Below are 21583 nucleotides of genomic sequence, written 5' to 3' on the forward strand. Positions count from 1 at the left end.
GGAAGCGACAAAGCTACTTTGCTAGATTGTACTGATCAATTTGATGTGTGACATTTGTACTTCTCTATGCGAATGAGTCTGAATCTGTATAGTAAGTGCTATGATGTAGAGGCCAAAGCTTTTTCTCACTCTCCGTTGCGTTATATGTAGTTAAACATATTTATGTGCGGTAAAAGTCTTAGCCCAGCATCTGTAGTACACTGTGAGTGGTGCTTGGATGCGTCTGTGATGCGAATAATATGCAAAATGTAAAGAAAAAGATGGTACGCTGCCCCGCTCGGAGCGGCTTACTCATGCCAGGTCTCACACTGTATGGCGTATTAACGAAAGGTACAGCCACATCTGTACATATTATAAATTATGTTACTAATTTGCATTATTTGATGTTCTACATTAAATATTTTGGTTGTGGAGACCAAGCTAACCTGGCTAATTTCTTTCACAACTTAATGATATAAATATGGATTATAACATCTACTGGGACAGGGAGTGATGTGAGTGATTAAATATTCTCTGTACTGTGTATGTACTATATAAATAACTGATAATAAATAATACAAACTATATAAATAACTTTATAAATAATAAACAATTGGGTAAACATCCTAATTAGGAGCTAGCCCTTTGACTGTAATACTGGATGTTACCATAGCAAATGCTATGCAGCAATAACATACTCAGAGGACTTACAAACTGTTTATGGCATTCACTCTAAACTAACAAAGTTGGGAAAACATTGAAAATGCATCCTCATTCCTTGGGTTCAGCAAATAACACTTTGCTCTTATTTTGAAAGTGGAGGGTAACTTGGTGACAGGAATAGCCGCAGAAAACAGGGAAGACAGTTTTATTTTCACTAAAAGATCTGTCATCATTAGTCAAATAGAGCATTTTAAAAACAGAGGTTTTTAAATCACCATATATAACAATGTACCGCAAGTAAATTAATGGTCTGTGGTCAGTGGAACACAATCAAGAAGTCGAACCTGACATTTGTCTCCTTAATTCTGGTGAGCGATGTGTATAAAAAAGTCTGGTTATTTCTTTTTATTGCTTCTTGGTTGTTCCAGAAGGCAAACAGTGTGCTGTACTATGCTGACTGACTACACATATGCTTTATCAGTGTCATGATGGACATATCAGGCAGTACATTCTGCTTTGATGAAGTGGGACTGTTGTTGCTTTTGCAGCTTTACCCTAGATTTGTTGACAGAAAACTTTCATCCATAACCTACTTTATAGTACATATGAAATATTGCTAGGCTCGGGCACCTAAAGAGCAGCTATTTTAAGATTGTTATTTTGACTTGAAAAATTATATCAGAAACAGCAGACTCTGTGCAGCCTAATTGGTTTGAATTTTACTGGGACAATAACTGCTTGTCATTATATGAATAATTCTCTCAATAGCAGCTGTGTTGTCATCATATACCAGACTCACTACAGACAAATATCACAAATTTGTGCTCAGTTTTGGACCATCTAAAGATTAAAAACATGCAAAGTAAACCTGTCACCCTTAGGGTCAGTTATGTGGTGGTGGACAGGATTGCACTATAAATCATTTTATTTGGTACTGGCCACCAGCCCAGGGAACCCCTGCAAGTTTATCAAGGCATCCCAAGGTGCCATGGCACCCAGTTTGAGAATCACTGCTCTATGCTTAGGCTTGCCATATCATCCCTCTAATTCGTGGACACATATGAATTACACAGATTATGTGGCCGGCTGACTTCAAGTCTCCATTTCACCTGGTTTTAATCAGCCACAGAACCTGAGTAATTATCCCGAAAATAAAGGGATGATATGGCAAGTCTGCTGCAAAGAGAGCCGTGGTATTACTGTACATCAAGTTGTACAAATTATATCATACTAAGGGGCCTATTCATCATCACTTAATTTTTACAATTGCAGGTGAAAATTAACATTTTCCCCTGCTTTAGTAAAAATTAAGGTCCTCATTCAGAGCCACTCGCTAGCGGCAGTACGCTCGTTCCGAGCGATGTTCGCACATCTGCGCATGCGTACGGATCGTTATACGCATGCGCGAACCAGTCAGTGCGGCCGAAATTCATGTGCTCGCAATATAGCGAATGCCTGCTATTTTGAGTGACAGAATGAGGCGTATGTGGGTGGTAACAGGGGAAGGTGCTTGAAAATGGGGAGTGGAGATCCGAACGCAGGCGTGCTTAAAGGTCAAAACGGGCGTTTTATGGGTGTGCATAATTAATACAGCAGCATCATTGACCACGTCACTGGGTTATTTTCTAGCCAGAACTGCTCGCAAGTTTGTGGTAGCAAAAACCAACCACAAGAATAGCGAGCAGTTCAAACGCTGGTCGATGTACTCGATTAATCTAATAAATAGCGGACATGACGTATGGTGCGTGCGGCCAGGGGGCGTTTTTAACAAATAAACGAGCGTATGTTTTGCTCGCTCATTCAAACTTAGAGGTGGGAACAGACTGCAATTTGCGAACTGATCATTTGAATAGCCACCCCTTGTTTTTGAACGAGCGAGCGCAAATAGCGAACGGCTCTGAATCAGGCCCTAAGTTATTAGGCCATTCATCAAGAGGGTAAAGCTGGAGATATCACGGATATCTCCTGCTTACCTTCCTCTGGCGGAATGGCCCACTGCCCCCATACACTAGTATGGGGACTTAATTCGTCAAGCTTCGAAAATACAATATTTTCGGAGCTTGATTGCGGGAGCATTCACCATCTTCAGCTGGTGAGTGCTCCTGCTATCCGCGCCTTCCCTATGGGAAGGAGTCCCGGGTTGCAAAGAGGGATCCTTTCTAATCCCTCCGCCCCTGTCCGACTCCTTCCTTTTTAGGACTTCGGGGCTCTTGTATGTATGCGTGACCTGTAGGTCACGCATGCGCACTAGTGTCACTGCTCCAAAAGGAGCAGTGAAAAGATTCACTGATCCTTTTGGAGCAGTGAAGGCACTTGTGGGGACAGCTGATTTTGGGATTAGCTGTCTCCGCACTGGAGCAATGATGAATTGCTCCGGCGTCCGCAGCGAGTTAGAATGTTAATTATCGGGGTCCGTTCTGACCCCGATAATTAACATCATGAATTGACCCCTTAAACTGAAGGGAGTTGGCAAATGAAATGTATTTTTTAAAGGTAAACTGAACTCATTCTCCAGTACTACTAGTAAACAGTATTAACATAGGGGTATATTTATGATTAAAGTGTTACTAAACTCCCAACTTAATGCAGTCTGTAAAACGCTCTCCATTTAGAAAAGACTTTTTAGGCAATGGGGTTTATCATTGCTATTCCTTTATTCAATCTTTCCATATGATTCCTCACCCTATTGTTGTACACATTGCAGGAGAAACTGTTTTCAGATTATTGGAGCTACAATGAACCTGGTGAGTTAATCCATGCAGAAAAGACACTGCAAGTTCTCTTCAGTAGCTGCAGTTCCTCCCAGTAAACCACTACTGACACCTGATCAAGATGTCACGCTCCGGACACTTAAAACCACCTTTTTTAACTCTCCGGTGCCTATCCAGGCTAGTGCTGAGGTCCGCTTACGCTGTTCATCAATCCAGGATAGCACAGAGGTTCGCTTACGCTGCACATCATTTCTGGCTGGTACTAAGGTCTACTCCTGCCCCTTCTGCTCAGTGTTCTGTCGCTGAGAATAGAGATAGCTCTCTGCAGTCACTTGCTCACAGCATGTCTCCCCAGCATGATGGTATACCTACTGCATGCCAGAGTTCCCTCCAGAACAACAGTATGGGCCACTCAACAGTATCCTCCACTCAGAGCGCTGCTCCCAGACCAGCTGATCGCAGCATCCAATCCCTGGGGAACCACCCCTATAAATTCAATTCCCTGACTGGTCCTCATTGCCAGTACCACTTTGCTTCTTGCTGAAGTTACAGCTCAGTACTGAGCTCCCAGGTATTCTGTATCTGAACGGTCCCAGTCCGTTATATCCAGTTCCTAGATCTGGTAAACAAGTCTCTTATACCATCTTGCACACCAAATATAAATCGTGGAATGGTAGAGATGGTAGAGCAGGAGTAACTAATTCACATCGCTATTGGTGGGTCGCACCCAGGATTTGTACACATTTCGATCACGGGTGCGACCCGTCTGAGACCTCTTTCAGACTGGCGGTCTGACCTGGCAATAATGCCTGCTGAACTGGCACTTGGAGATGCCGGCACTTGGAGATGATCTCATCTCCAAGTGCCGGCTCTCCCTATGCAGTGAATGGGACCTGGGTTACCCGTTCACACTACACTGTGAGCCGGGTTGAACTCGTGTTCCACCCTGCTCATTGCCCAGGTTTAAATGCTGGGTTATTTCAACAATGTGCAGTTGGGAAGCCGGCGGACCTAATTCCGACAGCCGGCTTCTCGACTGCTTAATTCCGGCGAGGGTTAAATGACCGGCATCTAAATCAAGATGCCTGTCATTTTACAGACGCCCGGAGACCAGCGCCCGGCATCCCGTTCGAAGGGATGCCGGGCACGGGGGGGGGTTAGGTTTAGGGTTCCCGGGGGGGATTTAGGGTTAGGCACCCACCTGAGAGGTTAGATTAAGGCTAGGGGAAGGGGGGGTTAGGGTTAGGCACCCCCGGGGGAGACTTAGGGTTAGGCACCCCCCTGGGGGACCGAGAGGTTAGGTTTAGGCGGCGGGGAAGGGGGGGGTTAGGTTTAGGCACTTAGAGGGGGAATTAGGGTTAGGCACTGGGGGGGAAGGTTAGGGTTAGGCACCCCTAAGGGAGGGTTAGGGTTAGGGGGTAGAATTAGGTTAGACACTACTTACTTTGGATGATTAGAATTAGGTTAGACAATTCCTCCTCTGCCGGGATGCCGCTGTCGGGATTCCAACCGCTGGGCATGGATCCGGTGGTAAATCATACTGATTCCATTTCAACTGGGCCCTTTCACACTGCGCAGTAACTCGGGTTGCTGCGCGTTCATGTGTAGTAACCAGGGTTATTCGATGGCAGTGTGAAAGGGGTATAACTGTCTGCTGTTCTATGTTTTTAAAAGTAGCAACTTACAGTATTTGTATTAATTGTTAACATTTCATTTTTATTATGGTTTCCTTGCAGCCATGTAATAGATATTGTCTGCCTCTAAATATTATTAGTGGAATAACTCTTAGGTGATGAATCGGAGACATACCTGTTACTTCCTCAGCTTTCATACAATCTAATGTCTCAAATTTTGAGTTATGCAAAAGATGCTCAGCCATCCAAACCACAGTTTGTCTGCCAAAAGTTGAAAGTGTACAGTTGGCAGCAGCTATCTCCAGACATCTTTGTTCTGACTATGCTGTGTCCCTGATCCTCCTGCAGCTGCATCCTGTTATGTTCTTTGAACATATTTATGTGGATAATGTTTCAATGCAACACAGGACCTAGGGTGTATGTGGTAATAAGGAGGCAGCCACGATGAACTCACACACAGTGGCCATTTCTATAATAAGTATTAGTATTAAATTGCACCATCTATTTTTAGTTTTGCATAATATTGCTGGACCATTTACTAACAGTAATCTAGGTCTGGCAAGGTGTTATTAACCTTTATTTATATGGTGCTAACATATTACACAGTACAGTAGCTCGCTTTGTACTTCTTCACATGAGAAGCAGATAACAGTAGTTAGAGGTGACGTAGTCATCACTGGAAAAGACAGCTAACGGTAAGTGAGCTCTCCTCCTAGTAATAGCTGGGTCACAAAAGGGTCTATTTACTAAGCCTTGGATGGAGATAAAGTGAACGGAGATAAAGTACAAACCAATCAGCTCCTAACTGCCATGTCACAGGCTGTGTTTGAAAAATGAAGCTGGTTGGCTGGTACTTTATCTACGTCCACTTTATCTCAATCCAGGGCTTAGTAAAGAGATCCCTTAGCGCTGCCATAAATATCTATGGCAGCATGATACTCTAGCCTGCTCTTGGCGCTAGCAAGCAGGAGACAGAGAAAACCCTTTAGAACATATTGAGAAGTGATTTGTAGTACATAGATTTTCTGTCTTGTTTGTTTGCCCCCTTATCTCCACTTAGTACATGGAGCCCTGTGTTTGAAAAATGACAGTTAGCAGATGATTGATTGGCACTTTATCTCTCCCCATTTCAGGGTCTATGTACTAAGCCATGGAGAGAGATAAAGTGGACAAGTACCAACCAATCAGATCCTAACTGTCACTGTTCAAGCAAAGCCTCAAAAGTGACAGTTAGGAGCTGATTGGTTGGTACTCTGGGGTCTATTTACTAAGCCTTGGATGGAGATAAAGTGAACAGAAATAAAATATCAGTCAATCAGCTCCTAACTGCCATGTCATAGGCTGTGTTTGAAAAATGAGTTAGGAGGTGATTGGTTGGTACTTTATCTTATCTCCGTTGACTTTATCTCCATCCAAGGCTTAAGCTGGGTACAGAAAAGGAAGGAAATATGGGGTAGGCGCATCAAAAATGGCAATAGATAAATCTAGAAGCAGCTCACCAGGGAGGAGTGACTAACCCCTTTGAAAACCTTATGGAAAAACAAAAACAACTGGGAGCGCTGAATGACACTAGTAGTGTCTAAATTTAATGTATGCAGATATAGTCATGAAATCACAAAAATACATATAATAAAATTCAAATATTAAATAGACCTTAAATAAAATGTATAGATGACAAAAGGAAATAAAAAATAAATAAAAATAAATAAAATAAAAAAATATGAAAGGAACCACTGTGGCCACAGAAAAACAGACAAAAAAAAACATCATGCATAAAAAAGGGGGGGATATTTCCCAATGAATAAATATTAGTATATATATATGTGAGTTTATTCTTTTTATCTCTTTTTCCAGGATTGTATGGAAATTAATCAAAAGTCTGTTGGATTTGACTTAAATAATAAAAAATAAAATCAGTGTGCACAGCCACAGAATGATGGGCTTATTCCACGAAATTAAAATCAATTTGTAGTGGGAGTGAACATTAATATAAGTCACGTCTGGGGATACAGTGCTGTAACCACTAAATCGTGACTAACACAGTCTCTGTGTTACCAATAAACTGGTACCGTATTGCTGCTTTGCAGCGTAGATCTTGGGTACACACTGGCCGATATATTGGCCGATCAATTGATCGGCCAATATATCGTGCCCCCGTCGGCCAGTGTGTACAGACGATATGTCTGTGAACAACGTCGTTCACAGACATATGACATTGGCTGTGGTGCACAGCCAAAGGACAGATATGTTTGCAGACATATCTGTCCATCGGCAAGTGTGTACGGACGATCAGCCGATCGCCCGTACACAGGGGTGCAGAGGGGGGGGAGGAGACGGGAGCGGGTACTACTTACCCGACTCCGGTACTGCTCCCCATCGACAGCAGCCCAGCACACGCTGCTGTGTGCTGGGCTGCACTGAGATACTGTCCAAGGCTGCTAAAGCAGCAGCCCAAGCAACCTCCTATGCCAAAGGGGGGAGTGATCACGCTGATCGCACCCCCATTGGCTGTGCGCCGGGCTGAGGGGCACACAGCGACCCCCTCCCCAGCACCTCAAATGTTTTTTGTTTTTACCGAAGGGGGCATGGCCACGCAGTCTGCGATTAGGCCATGCCCCCTGTCCGCCCCCCAGCCGCCGGGACTCGCTGCAGCACAGATGATGGCTGTTCAGTGTGTATGAACGACCATCATCTGCAGATATATCTGCAGATCACTCGATCTGCATTTCAGGTGTGTACCCACCTTTAGTAAATAGACCTTTAACTCTCTCCACGTTATCTCTCTACAAGGCTTAGCACATAGACCCCTTCATCTCTCTCCAAGAGCTGATAAATCTCCAACCTATTGTTATTATGTTTCCATGTGGATTGGAGGGTCCTGATCACATGATCTGAATGGACTGCATTTTCCTGTCCCAACGACATATATAGGGACATATTCAATTAGCTGCGAGTATACAGAAAATCTTGCACCTGTAGGGTTTTTCCTGCAGGTGCGAGATTTTTGGTATTCAGTTGGGTGCGTGGTTTTAATTTATTTTTGAATGCTCAAGTTTTTCTTTGAGCACCTGCAGAGCAGATCTATTTCTTCCTTAAATCCATATAAGGAAAAATTGTCGGAACTTGCTTCTGATCCCCTGCGGCACCAAAATGACTAATTGAGCAATTGGAAGTTTCCAATTAGCTTAATTAGTCCAATAATTACTCACCTTCAGGTAGTGCTGTCCTCCTCCTCTGCTTCTCTGGCATGCTGAAGTCTTTCCTCCAATATCTGCAGAGTGTGTGAGTGATTTCTGTGTGTGTTAGATCCATGTGTTTGGCCCAGTGTTAGTTGAGTGTGACCCCGTCCAGTGTGTGTAGAGTGTGTGTGACCTCAGGGCCTGATTCAGAGCCGCACGCTATTTGCGCTCGCTCGGTCAGAAAAAGGGGCCGGCTATTTAAATTGAGCGCTCGCTCTTTGCGGTCTGTTCACGCCTCTATGTCTGAGCGAACGAAACATGCGCTCGCTATTTTGTAAAGATGCCCCCTGGCCGCTCGCATCCTACGTCATCTCCGCTATTTATTTGGTTAATCGAGTACATCGAAAGGCATCTGAACTGCTCGCAGTGCTTGTGGTAGGTTTATCCTACCGCAATCATGCGAACAGTTCAGGCTAAGAGACAACCAAGTGACGTGGTCGATGACGCTGCTTTGTTAATTATGCACACCCTTAAAACGCCCTGCGTTCGGATCTCCACTCCCCGTTTTCAAGCACCTTCCCCTGTTACCACCCACAAACGCCTCATCCTGTCACTCAAATTATCAGGCACTCGCTATTTGGCGAGCGCTCGATTTCCGATCGCACTGACTGGTTGGCGCATGCGCATTGTGACCCATACGCATGCGCAGTTGTGCGAACATCGCTCGGAGCGAACGAGCGGCCGCTTACGAGCGGATCTGAATCAGGCCCTCAGTGTGCTGTACAATCACTTACCTGAAGAAGTCCCTGCAGCAGCCAGTCCGGGGAGTGTAGAGAAGCAGCAGCTGGGCACAGTATAGACCGGAGCAGCCAGAACAGGTGATTTTTCTCCCTACGTGAGATTCTGCCTGGAAGAAAACCTGCAACCAGACTTTTTTAATTGGATACCGCGGGTATCGGGAGTGCGCATACCTGCTGTAATCCAAAATTGGTTGCGAGGTCCGCATAATTTTCTGTGATAAAAACCTTGCGGCCAGTTGGATATGTCCCATGATAGTGTATTTTCTCTCCTGAACCCCCTCCTCCTGTCTCTGAGAAAGGAAGTCATACTCAGCTGAGAGGTTAAGTTCATCATAGATACTTCTGGGAGGGGGATGTAGTCAGTATCCCGACGGTAACTATCCCGACAGTCACAATACCGGGTCCGTAATCCCGATGGGAGTGGGTTAGAATATTTACAAACATACGTCGGGATTTTGACCATTGGGTTTCCACTGCCAATATTGTGACCGTAGGGATGGTCACTGCTGGGATATCGTACCCAACCCCTTGGAGGCTCCCATAATCAAGGGAGTTATTCTAAAAACAGTACAGGGGTAGGTAATGGCCCCTAGCATAAACTCCCTCTTCATCATGGGAGAAATAGTGAAGATGAATAAGGTATGCTCAGAACACACAAATTATTTCTGAAATATGACACTGAGGCAATAGTATTGGCTGGAGGTCACAGCTTCCTCTGAGGTGTCAGGGTCCAGTGCAGGAAGACTCTTATATCACCCTAAGATTAGATGCTTTGGAAACTTTTACACCTGCTAATGAAGGGAGAACACATGTGAGACCGCTGCTCATCCCCCTTACTAAATATTTATTTCCCTTTATCTGTGATTGTTTCAGATGTGTCCTCATACACCCTTGCTGCAGTTGCGTCAAACTATGCTAGAGTTGGGTGTCTTTTTTGCATCTTTTTTCCAAAAATGCATCTAGTCGCATGATGCGTCTATTACCCACCAGGAGACTGTGGTGATTATAACACTATGGGGCCTATTCATCATACCTAAAATATCGATGGAGGTAATTAGGTTTAGAACTTGCATGGCGTTCTACCTAATTACCGGAGGATATCATCATTCCTCCTCTCCATAACTATCTATTCCGTAAAGCTGTCATTTTTGCGATAACAGCTTTTCAGGAAATAGATAGTTTTCCCTCTCTACACTAACTTACCGCAGCTGGAATCCGTGCTGCGCATGCGCTGTTACAATCGTAAACCCAGCACATGCGCAGCACTGCCTACAGCTGCGGTAAGTTTGTGTACCCCCCCTCCCCCCTCCGTTCACCTCCCCCGTTCCGCTCTTACCTGCCCGCGCAGCATCCTCCGGCTTCGTCCTGCTGGTCTGTCATGTGGTCTCCCAGCAGCCCACAGTGCAGTTTAGAAAAAAAGAAAGAAAAATTTTTTTCTAAACTTTATTGTGTTCTGCTGGTAGAACACAATGTACAGTACAGCAGACGGAGCCAGAGGACGTATCAGAGCGCCGGAGGGAGACGCCGGGGGACCTGCACAGCTGGAAGCAGGTAAGTCTGTCCTGCTATTCGCCACCTCGCAGTGGCGAATAGTAACTCCATCAAATTCCAAAAATACTTAATTTTTGGAATTTGATGAATACCATAATTTCCATATCCCCATACTAATGTACTAATGTATGGGGAGTGTGGAAATTAACGCAGGGGAGCTTAGCAAGGAGATATCAGTGTTATCTCCTGTGCTAAGTGGCTTCATGAATACTAAAATAACGTTATTTAAGGAAAATGTCCTTAAAAACTTTATTTTAGTGTTGATGAATAGGCCCCTATGTGTGTGCTACTGACTCTGATTCTGCAAACAAAATGCTACGGGGCAGCGGGCGCAGCTTTTTTCCACACCAAGTTCCGTCATGCTTCATATTAGGGATGTGCAGGCTCGGATTAGTTCGGTTTTGCACGCCAGGTTCGGATTTTTTCCCTCCAAAAAACGGGACTCAGAGAGAGGCAGAACGTCATCTTTCATGGACAAACATCATCATTCCTGGACTTTTGTGCAAAACCGAACTAATCCGAGTCTGCACATCCCTACTTCATATACAGACTCAGTCGCACACAGACATACAAGCGTTGCATATCAGATTAGCTTGGCACTAGCATAGACACACAGGACCTAGCAGCTCACTCTCTCCACATGGAGTACTGAGGCTAGATGTATGACAACACACCTGTTTATTATACTGTATACTGTGACATTTTTAATTACATTGGTTTGTATTTACATTACATTGGTTTGTATTTTATGTAATAAATACAGTTTACATTTTTTAATATTTGCCTAAACAAGATCACATATGATCAGGAAGGCTCCCCTAAATGTCAAATGTCTAGTCCGTGGAATGTCACTATGGGGCATATTCATAAACACTAAATGGTCCGGTAACCATGTGGAAACGCTAGTCTATATATTTTTGTTACCAGGCCATTCATCATCAGGAGTCCGGTAGGATCTCCTGATATTCAGCAAACTCTGAAAACTGAAAGATTTTGGAGTTTGCTTGCGAGAACAAGCGGCATCTTCAGATGGCGCTTGTTCTCGGATCCCCACTCCTCCCTATGGGAAGGAGTTCCGTGAATGCAAAGAGGGATCTGGTGGCTGTGCGCATGCTGTCCCTGCATCGGAGCAATGATGAATTGCTCCGGTGTAACGTTTCCCCCGCTGTGACTTGGATACTTAATTATCCCTCGCAGCGAGATCATTACTTAATCATCGGGCGCCATACGGCCTCCGATGATGAATAGGCCCCTATGTATGTTAGTAATGCATGGGTGTAACTAGAACTTTGTGGCCCCATCCCAATACTTCTAGACAGTCACCACTATCCGCAGCAGTTGTTGATTTTATGTCCTATAGTAGTTATAATTTTACATTATACCACACAGTGGGCCTGATTCAGAGCCGGACGCTCTTTGAGAGTGCTCACTCTGAATCAGGGCGTCCCTGAAGACAGCCTCCTGGCCGCTCACTAAGCTGTGGGTGACCACCCACAGCTTTAGCGAGCGGCCAGGTGACCATCGCGACCATCGGGGCTTGCGACGAGATCCTTGTGGTAGGGTCTCGTTCCCGCAAGCCCCAGTAAGCTTTCGGCTCTAATAGAGCCGGAAGCTCACCCACTGACATCACTCGTGATGTCAGTAGGGCCGCCCCCAAACGGCAGGCGTTCCTTCGGGAACGCATCCGTTTTGCCAGCCACCCCCCCCTGCCCGCCTCCAAAATGGGGCAAGCTGTCAATCATAATCGACAGCTGCCCCGCTTCGGTGCGAGACCTGTAGCTGGCCGGGTCTCGTGCATGCGCACGCCGGAGCCGTCTCCGGCGTGCAAATGCGCAGTGGGGGACCATCGACCCGCTTGCGAGCACTGTGCCCTCGCGAGCGGGTCTGAATCAGGCCCAGTGTCCACAGTATACATTATGCCACACAGTGGCCCCAGTTTATATTATGTCACATTACTGTGCCCCAGTTCTCATTATACCATATTGTTATGCCCCTAGTAAACATTATGCCATACAGTGTCCACAGTTCACACTGATGGGCTCCTGCTTTTTGCAACTCTCACTGTCAGCCTGTGACATGGGGGGTTACTCATTAGTTGGTAGCTCCATCCGTCTCCATTATCACTGCCCGACCACAGAAGTGACCCCAGGAATGCTGGAAGATGCGTGGCAATCTGTCCCAGCAGCATTCGGTGACTTGAGCAGAATGAAGGCCAGATGGGCTCTGTAGCTGGTCTGGACCCCATAACAACAGCATTCTCTGCACCACCTGTAGTTATGCCTCTGTAGTAATGGTTGGTACCAAGTTTAAAACCTGTAAAAGCTTAAGTGGGCAAAAGAAGGACTGTGGCCCGAGTGTCGTAGCAGGTGTTTTATTGTATGTCTGGTGTATTAAAGATGTGCTGCCTTCACCTGACCAGTTTGATATCTCAATACAAAAATGTGAAAAGTTTGCACGAATGTGTGAACTTTTGTTTGTGCTACATTGATAAACTTTGAACTTGTTAGTGGTGATCCTAGATTGCAAATGACAAATAGGAATGGCTATTTTTTTTAAACATAGTTACAAATATAATTTATATAGTGTTTAAAAATACAGATACAGTATTTACAAACATAAATTTTAATGCAAAATCAAACTGCAAATGTGAACCTTGAACAGCAAAACTCGTCACAAATGGAGAAACTCGACCACAAATGGCAAAATCACATATTTTGTGCTGCAAATTTGTATCTTGGTCTGTAGATGGTACTTTGAACATGAACAAGAAGTACCTGCTCTTTTGGGCGTCTGGGAGGACTCTTCCTAATTCTGGATTCTCTGAAACATACCTTCAGTCAAAGGAACTATACGTGTAAATCAGGGCCAGACAATGGGGCAAATGGAGCTACAGCTCCAGGCCTCCATATAAAAAGAGTCCCATCATCACGAAAGCATGATGGTAAACAGCCAGAAGCTGGCCACACAGTCAGCCATGAATCATATATCAGTGTTTTCCAACTCCAGTTCTCTGGAAGACCTAACAGTGCATGTTTTACAGATCTCCTTGTTGGTGCACAGGTGTATTCATTACTGGCTGATTGACACATTCTAAAAGATTCACAGATGGAGCTAATTATTTCCCTTGTGATGCTGAGGAGATCTGAAAACATGGCCTGTTAGGGCTCCCTGAGGACTGGAATGTCATAAGTATTAAAATTGTATTTATTTTTTCCTCACAAAATGATGCAATTTTTCTATATTTACATATTTAAAGAGCCATTGGAGCTGTGCAGGGGATGTACACGCCCACACAGCACTGGACACACCCACACAGCACTGGCCACACCCACACAGCACTGGCCACACCCACACAGCACTGGTCACACATCCTCCATTTCTCACAATAGGCCCTTTAACATTTTCAGCACCAGGCCCACATGGCCTTAATCTGGCCCTGCTATACTTATAGGTAAATAGGCCCCTGTAGTTAAAGTCTCAGATACATAGATTTTTGTTTCAGGGGAATTGCAACAGGGACATCTGTTATGAATTAGCCACTATCATGAAGTATCTGCATTTTACAGGCCCTTCCAAATTAGTTAAATGAGATCAAGCAGGGCCAAGTGTTCTAATAAGGATTTGTGGATGGACAGCAAGTTGTGCTTTACTATAACCTTCATTTGTAACTAGCTTATTAAGATAATGATATAGGACATTGTACAGATTTGTTACTTGTTTGATCACTGAACTCTCTCTTTATATTGATTTAGTACCTCTCATTTGGCATCTTAAAAGATATCATCTTACCTGTTCCATTTTCTTCTCCGCAGGTGAAATGCTGCAAATACTGGCCAGATGACACAGAGATTTATAAAGACATTAAAGTAACACTTATAGAAACAGAGCTGCTTGCTGAATATGTAATAAGAACATTTGCAGTAGAAAAGGTAAGTCCTGAACATCGGCACTCCAACCAAAAGTTCTCCTATAGGGTAGTATCATGAAAAAAATATATATTTTATAGTGTAGAGTCGAATATTAACTTCTGTTATTGTTTAAATTATATAATGTATTCCTTTTTTCTTTCCAAACGGAACAATCCATTATTTTAACCTACTATTTATAGTAATACTATGTAATATTCCACATAGCTTTCCACATACTGTAACTTTATTTATTTTTAAGCTAGCGTGCATTCAGTGTGAACTAAAACTCAATGTACTATCCAAGCCCTGTGAAGTTTGCAAATTATGCTGAATAGCATATGTTTGCATTGATGAGGAAAGTGTGAAGACCTCCATTTGGAGATGTTTCTTATTAAATCTTATATAGACTCAATTCATCTGCTGAACAGATGGAGTTCTATTCAGTTCCATTAGAAATGGTAGCACTGTATTAAAATGTCTTATGTATTGAGATTTATTATCACTTTTTAGAATATTATCTCTTTTACACTTTCAGAATATTGCAAGAGGTAGGGTGAATTTAGTTCAAATCTAAAATATGTTTAACATTTTTGGCTGGAACATAATTTTCTTGTTTGATCCTACAGAGTATAAAAATATTTTTCTAATTATTACAATACACCACATCTATAATGCCAGCAATATAGACCACACATGTTGGCTGGGAGAGAGAGAGTCTTCATATGATGCATTGTGTTTTTATTATAAATGAGTATATAAGTCAATCATAAATATATCTGTTTTTGTGTGCACAGTATGGCATATTGCTATATTATAAACTGGTGTTATGGAGCAATAGTTAGAATTCCAAGTTATATACTACTGTACATGTGGTTTTAAAAAATGATTGCACTTTTACCAAGACAGTGAGCTGTACTAAGGGTAGATCGGTGCTATTTTCTACAGTGGCTTGTTTCTTATCATTTAGCTAATTTTATATATTTTTTTTTGTTAGTTATATAAATTATAAACACACACACACACACACACACACACACACACAGTGTGTGTGTGTGTGTGGTGTTTTAAATGTTTTGTTTAGGAAGTATGTTTAAGCTGTGAATAAGTTAAATGTATTTAATTTGCTGATTTATTAATCATACCTAATACAGAGAGGTGTAAATGAAATACGGGAAATACGCCAGTTCCATTTCACAGGCTGGCCAGACCATGGCGTGCCATACCACGCAACAGGACTTCTAGGTTTCGTACGACAAGTCAAATCAAAGAGTCCGTCCAATGCCGGCCCATTGGTTGTGCATTGCAGGTAACCAATGTTTTTTTTGTTGACGGTTGTTAAATAATAAACCTCAAATCCACTACATATCTTAAAATAATTATATTTATAATTAATGAATCATGAAAAACATTTTGAGAGTTTAAAAAGTTGAAAACAATGGGCCTGTTTCAGAGTTGAACACAAATTGTACATAGATGCTCCCGTATTACGCGTATGAAATAAAAGCATATATTCGCCAATGTGTAGAGTGGTATACATCTATGCAGTGTATACGCTTGGTGCGCTTGTAGTGATAATTATCATCAGCAAGGTACACTTGCACTCGCCGTATGCTTGGCGCATTGAGCATATTATAAACCTGGAAAAAGGTGTCATTATGCTTCCATCCTACTCTGCACAGTTTCCAGTTGTGTCAACATGCCCTGGTCCTACATGAAAACACACTGTCCTACATAAACACCCCTTTGCAGGCCAGTTATGCCTCTTCACTCGTAAGTGGAGGTGTGACTGAAAAGTGTACGACTCATCATTGCCTATTAAGCATGCGCAGTGTGAAAACACCCAAGATACTCTCCACAAACAGGCAGACATTCAACTCAGCACCAGGCCCCAATGTTACGTACAATAGTTTACTTTTATGAAATATATTTGCTAACATTTAATATTACGCCAGTTTCTTTCTGAACATATTTTAATGTGTATATTTATTGTATGTATGTATGCTATTTCTTTTTTGTCTGCAAAAGAGTTTCATATATACTATACGTAGACTTATGTTTATACTGTATGCTACAGTTTTTATTTAAATCATTCAGTTTGTGTTTTTTAATGTTTTATGCTTGTTAGAATCAGAATGAACACTTTTAGACATATTTTTATTTACGTATTGTATAACATTACATTAAACCTATTTGAAGTCTGTTGGGTGCCATACATGATATATTAATAGATACAGTATATTATATAAGAAACATGGCAGAATGTTTACTATATAATTGCCAAATACACCACATTTACCATCTTCTGTAATATTTTGGAAGACTTGCTCACCTGTAAATAGCAAACCTTTTATAAAATACCAATTTTCAGTAGATGAGGCAAGCGCTAGAGTGTTGTATTGAAGACGTTTTTACTTTGAAGTATAAATGCTTACTACTGAGGAACAAGTTATATTTCATGATAAATCATTATTGTTTGATTTTTACTACAGTGCTGGCGCTGGCCGAACGGGCTGCTTTATCGTCATAGATATCATGCTCGACATGGCAGAACGGGAAGGAGTTGTAGATATCTACAACTGTGTGAGAGAACTTCGCTCTCGTAGAGTAAACATGGTGCAGACAGAGGTATTTCCAATAGATTATCAACAGGTTTCTGTGGCTAGCTATGATGCATTGTAACAGGAGAGCCATCAGGTTTCCCTGTGTTTACATTCTTATCAAGGCTAAAACCAAAATAGTTTTCATGGATATGTGAATGGTATCTGTTGTCATCCTGAAAGTATAAAATACATGAATCTATTTGCTCTCAACACTAAATTAAAGTAAAATTTTCAGTTATTGGAAATAATGGATGAAATGAAAGAATTTATAAAAACAAATATAAATGTGTATTTTATATACATATAAATTATATACTGGTTTTAGGTAGAATGTCTCTTTAAGTAATATATATTTTTGCTCATATTTTATATTGAAGATGACATGTATCTCATATATCTGGCTGAAATATTATAAATATAAAACACAATGATAAGAGCAATTTTCACTCAAAAATAAAAAATAAATAAACATAAAATACTAGCATGTTGAAAAGTTGATAAACCATAAAGTATTTGTTTAAACAAAAGTTAAATAAAAAAAAATATCAAATTAGCATATTCCATAAACCCGTACTTGAATTCCAAACACTGTGGCCCAGATGTACTAGAGTGGTAGATATGCAAAGTGCCTAGATGTTGGCGATTTAGCACTAATGTTTAATGCAGCAAATTTTTATATTGCAAAGAGGGGTTGGTTTTTCCATGAAAAAAATTAGCAGGTTTAAATCTTGCTACTAAATCGCCGATATCTAGGCACGTTGCAAATCTAGTAATCTTAATCATTTGAAAATCACTTGAATCTCATCTATGTTTTTATGTCACACTACGCAACAATTGTTTGTTTCTGTATTATATATACTGACGATATGTAACTCGTCAGTATGTGACTATCTCACTTTCCTGTATGGACATTTTGTATTCCCTTTCTCAGCTCAGGTGGTGTTAGGCTGAGAAAACCAAAGGGTAAATAGCTGTAGAGTAATCTATGGTTTGTATTTCACCCTTCAGGAACAGTATGTTTTCATTCATGATGCCATATTGGAAGCATGTTTATGTGGAGACACATCAATCTCAGCATCCCAAGTCAGATCTGTATACTATGAAATGAATAAATTGGACCCACAAACAAACTCCAGTCAAATTAAAGAGGAATTCAGAGTAAGTGTATGAAAAATATGTGTTGGAAAATGAAACTATTATTTAAGTAAAATTATTTTCCAAATTCTCTGTTCCATAGGTTTTAGAGTGGGTCCATTCAGTAACTCATTACTTAGGAGAGTATCAGAAAGGCTGAGTATTTTATTGAGCCAGGGGCAGACTGTAAATGTATGGTAAAGTGGCCTCATGTAGGTTGGACTAAATCAACTATAGGCGATGATAAAATATTTTTGTCCCAGCAGTGTAAAAGAAGTATTAAATCGCTTTTTCTCTGCCTACCTGTACAAAACATTTAGAGCATTCTACTGAAAAAGGATGGAGGGCATCCTAATGACCTGTCTACAATACAGAGAGAATTCTAAGTACTTATATACAATAGAGAGAACATCTTAGTATAAAATATATAGAGAATCCTAGTGACAACGTACAATATATAGAGCATCCAAGTGACTGCTCTTCATTACAGAGAACAACATGTTGACATCCATACATTACTGAAGGCATCCAAATGTCTGCTATGCAATACAGAAAGAATCCTACTGACTGTTAGACAATACAGAGATTACCCTTAGCACCAATTTACAATACTTAGACTATCCTAGTTATACTGCATATCCACACAGCTATCTTCCTGAATCCAGATCCTTTTCTCTCTACTTCAACTACATGTCCACTCTCTACTGCGGGATGGAGTTATGACCGCTGATCTCAATACCAAAATCCAAATACCGGCAAGGGACTTAAGATAGGAATCGAAATACCGACGCCTATCTTAATCCTGATGACAGAATGCGGAAGGACGCTAGACCGAACGTGGTAAGTCTGGGGCACCCTTAGCATTAGCCACGGGGGAGGTTAGGTTTAGGGAACATTAGGGTCAGGTTTTGGGGGGTGAGGTTAGTGTTAGGCACCCCCTAGGGGGGAGGGTTAGGGTTAGGCATCCCCGGGTGGAGGTTAGGGTTTGACACCCCCCCCGGTAGGTTTAGGGTGCAGTAAGGGGGGGTTAGGGTTAGGCACCCCTGGGGGGAGGTTAGGGTTAGGCACTAACAGGGGAGTTTATGGTTAGGCACCACTAAGGGACGGCTAGGGTTAGGGGGGAGAGGGGTAGGGATAGGGTACTCACCTGCCCTGTTGGGATCTTCTCCCTTTTGGGCTGTCGGAGTCGGGATATGAGCCGCCGGGACTTCATACCCATTCCCTCTACTGCAATGGATTCGTTTTTGAGGCTCTATTATCTATGACATGGATGACACTTAATGAGGCCTAGTCGTAAGATGGGAACCAAGCGCCGCGCCAGGCAACCCTCCTTGATCCCCTTCTTCATCATTCTCCCTCCTCCTCCTCCTTCTTTTTCTTCCTGTTCTCTAGTTTTCAATCATCATTCTCTATCAACTTCCTCTTCCTTCGGAGAAAAGGAGCAGTGAAGCCGCTCGCGGGCGCAGCTGATTTCGCATCAGCTGCCACCGCACCGGACCAATACTGAATTGCTCTGGTGGCCGCAGCTAATTAGAATGTTAATTATTGGGGTTCGTTCGGACCCTGATGATTAACATCATGAATAGGCCCCTTAGTCATGTGAGTAGTGTGCAGATAAGCCCTGATTGGAGGAGATCAGCACAAGTAGTTACTTATCCGAGGGTGGTACAGTGCACTTATTATTTCACTATTTGTTTATTTTAAGCAAATAAAAAAGTTTTGTTATGTTTTGACCTTACTGATTGAGTTATAAATTTACTTATTATAAATATTTGTAAATAGTCCATAAACATACTGGTTGTTTAATTGATTTCTGACAAACTTAGTGGTTGTGTGGTAGAGAATTTAGACTGTAAGCTCCAAGGGGATGGGACTGATGTGAATGGAGTAATATTCTCTATAAAGGGCTGTGTAGTATGGTGTTATATAGAAATAATTAAATAATATGTAATGTTTTATCTGCTTTATATCATGTTCTCATATGTACAGACTGATGCATCTGCAATATTTTCTTACACTGTAAAAGTAGCATGAGCTTCCCTCTGAAATAGCAGAAAAATAGAATAGCCATTATACAAATATATAGACTTTTTTTTAAGCAGAACTACATATTTTAATAATGTTAAAGAACTTCTAGGATGTGATACAGAGCTGCTTATTTACTATTGGTTGTTGTGGTGCACTTGCAGACGCTGAACATGGTGACGCCAACGCTACGGGTAGAAGACTGCAGTATAGCACTGCTGCCCAGGAACCATGAAAAGAACCGCTGCATGGACGTCTTACCTCCAGATAGATGCCTGCCATTCCTCATAACAATTGATGGCGAGAGCAGTAACTACATCAACGCTGCACTGATGGATGTAAGATCGGCTTCATAGTTCATACTAATGAGAATATAATCTGTAATCCAACAAGATGAGAGCTCCCAAATAAGAGAAAACAGCCTGGAGCACAGTAAAGCACCCATCAGGGTATACTTATCTAATAATAAATGACAGCTATCGCAGAGGAAAGGAATGTCATCTAACGTTCTACATAGCTACCAGAATATATGGACATTGATGAAGTATAGGACTGTGCATCATCTCAGTATTATTTCCCTTGATAGTATGGTAGCTACACACTAATAGACTCTGTAGACTTGTTCATTTGTTTTCTTTGTTTTACTGGTCTTCAGTATTGTTTGTTGTTGTAGATTTTGTGTCGTAAGTAGTACGATTTTTCATGACAACAAAGACATTTATAAAGAAGTCAATCATTACTCCACTGATGAAATCCTATTCACGTTAGAAACATTTTTTATGCCTATATGCTTCAAGGAAAGAAGAGATTGAGGGACATGATTACGATATAAAAGTTTTCAGCAAGATTTAGGAGGGGAATATTTTCCCGAATAAGTTACCACATGTATATTTTTTTTTCTATGTTGCCTCTTAATGGTGTTCACAGACTCTCAATGTAGTGTCCTATGAATGGGCAACATTGACTCATTAAAGTGGATGCATTGTGTTGAATATGAAAGTTCAAAGAGCTTCCTCATTCAGTGGTGATCGAATGCTGGGTAATCTGGTGACATTATCTTAAGTCCTTGTGTGATGGGGTTCCATTGGCCGCATAGGGAAATTCCAGATCATAGCTTCCTTCCTGAAACCATTACTGTATATTGAGCGTTATTATGCTTAATGTGTTTTTTTTTTCGGCCAGACTGGAAGCAAATGATATACAGTACAGTATATGGATAAGTGTATCCATTTATAGGGCATGTCCAGTGCTCTTTATTGCTCTGGATTGTGCAGTATATTTGCCACGTGGCTATGGGGTCTATTTACTAAGCTGTGTTAGAAGATAAAGTGAACGGTGATAAGGTAACAGCCAATCAGTTCCCAACTGCCATGTCACAGGCTGTATTTGAAAATGGCAG

General features: G+C 41.9%; 1 protein-coding gene across 6 annotated transcripts in view; it reads left to right on the forward strand.

The window, feature by feature from the left end:
* The window catches only part of PTPRM (protein tyrosine phosphatase receptor type M), a 900933-nt gene that overhangs the window by 838973 nt on the left and 40377 nt on the right, over window positions 1-21583 (forward strand). For all 6 annotated transcript variants that reach the window (XM_088469672.1, XM_088469673.1, XM_088469674.1 and 3 more), the window contains 5 exons: window positions 14330-14446; window positions 15577-15731; window positions 16915-17050; window positions 18034-18183; window positions 20349-20522. In XM_088469672.1, the coding sequence (XP_088325798.1) occupies window positions 14330-14446; window positions 15577-15731; window positions 16915-17050; window positions 18034-18183; window positions 20349-20522 (732 nt within the window). The remainder of the gene's footprint in view (window positions 1-14329; window positions 14447-15576; window positions 15732-16914; window positions 17051-18033; window positions 18184-20348; window positions 20523-21583) is intronic.

This window comes from Taudactylus pleione, unplaced genomic scaffold, assembly GCF_031769625.1.
Source record: "Taudactylus pleione unplaced genomic scaffold, aTauple2 ptg000093l, whole genome shotgun sequence".
Lineage (NCBI taxonomy): Eukaryota > Metazoa > Chordata > Amphibia > Anura > Myobatrachidae > Taudactylus > Taudactylus pleione.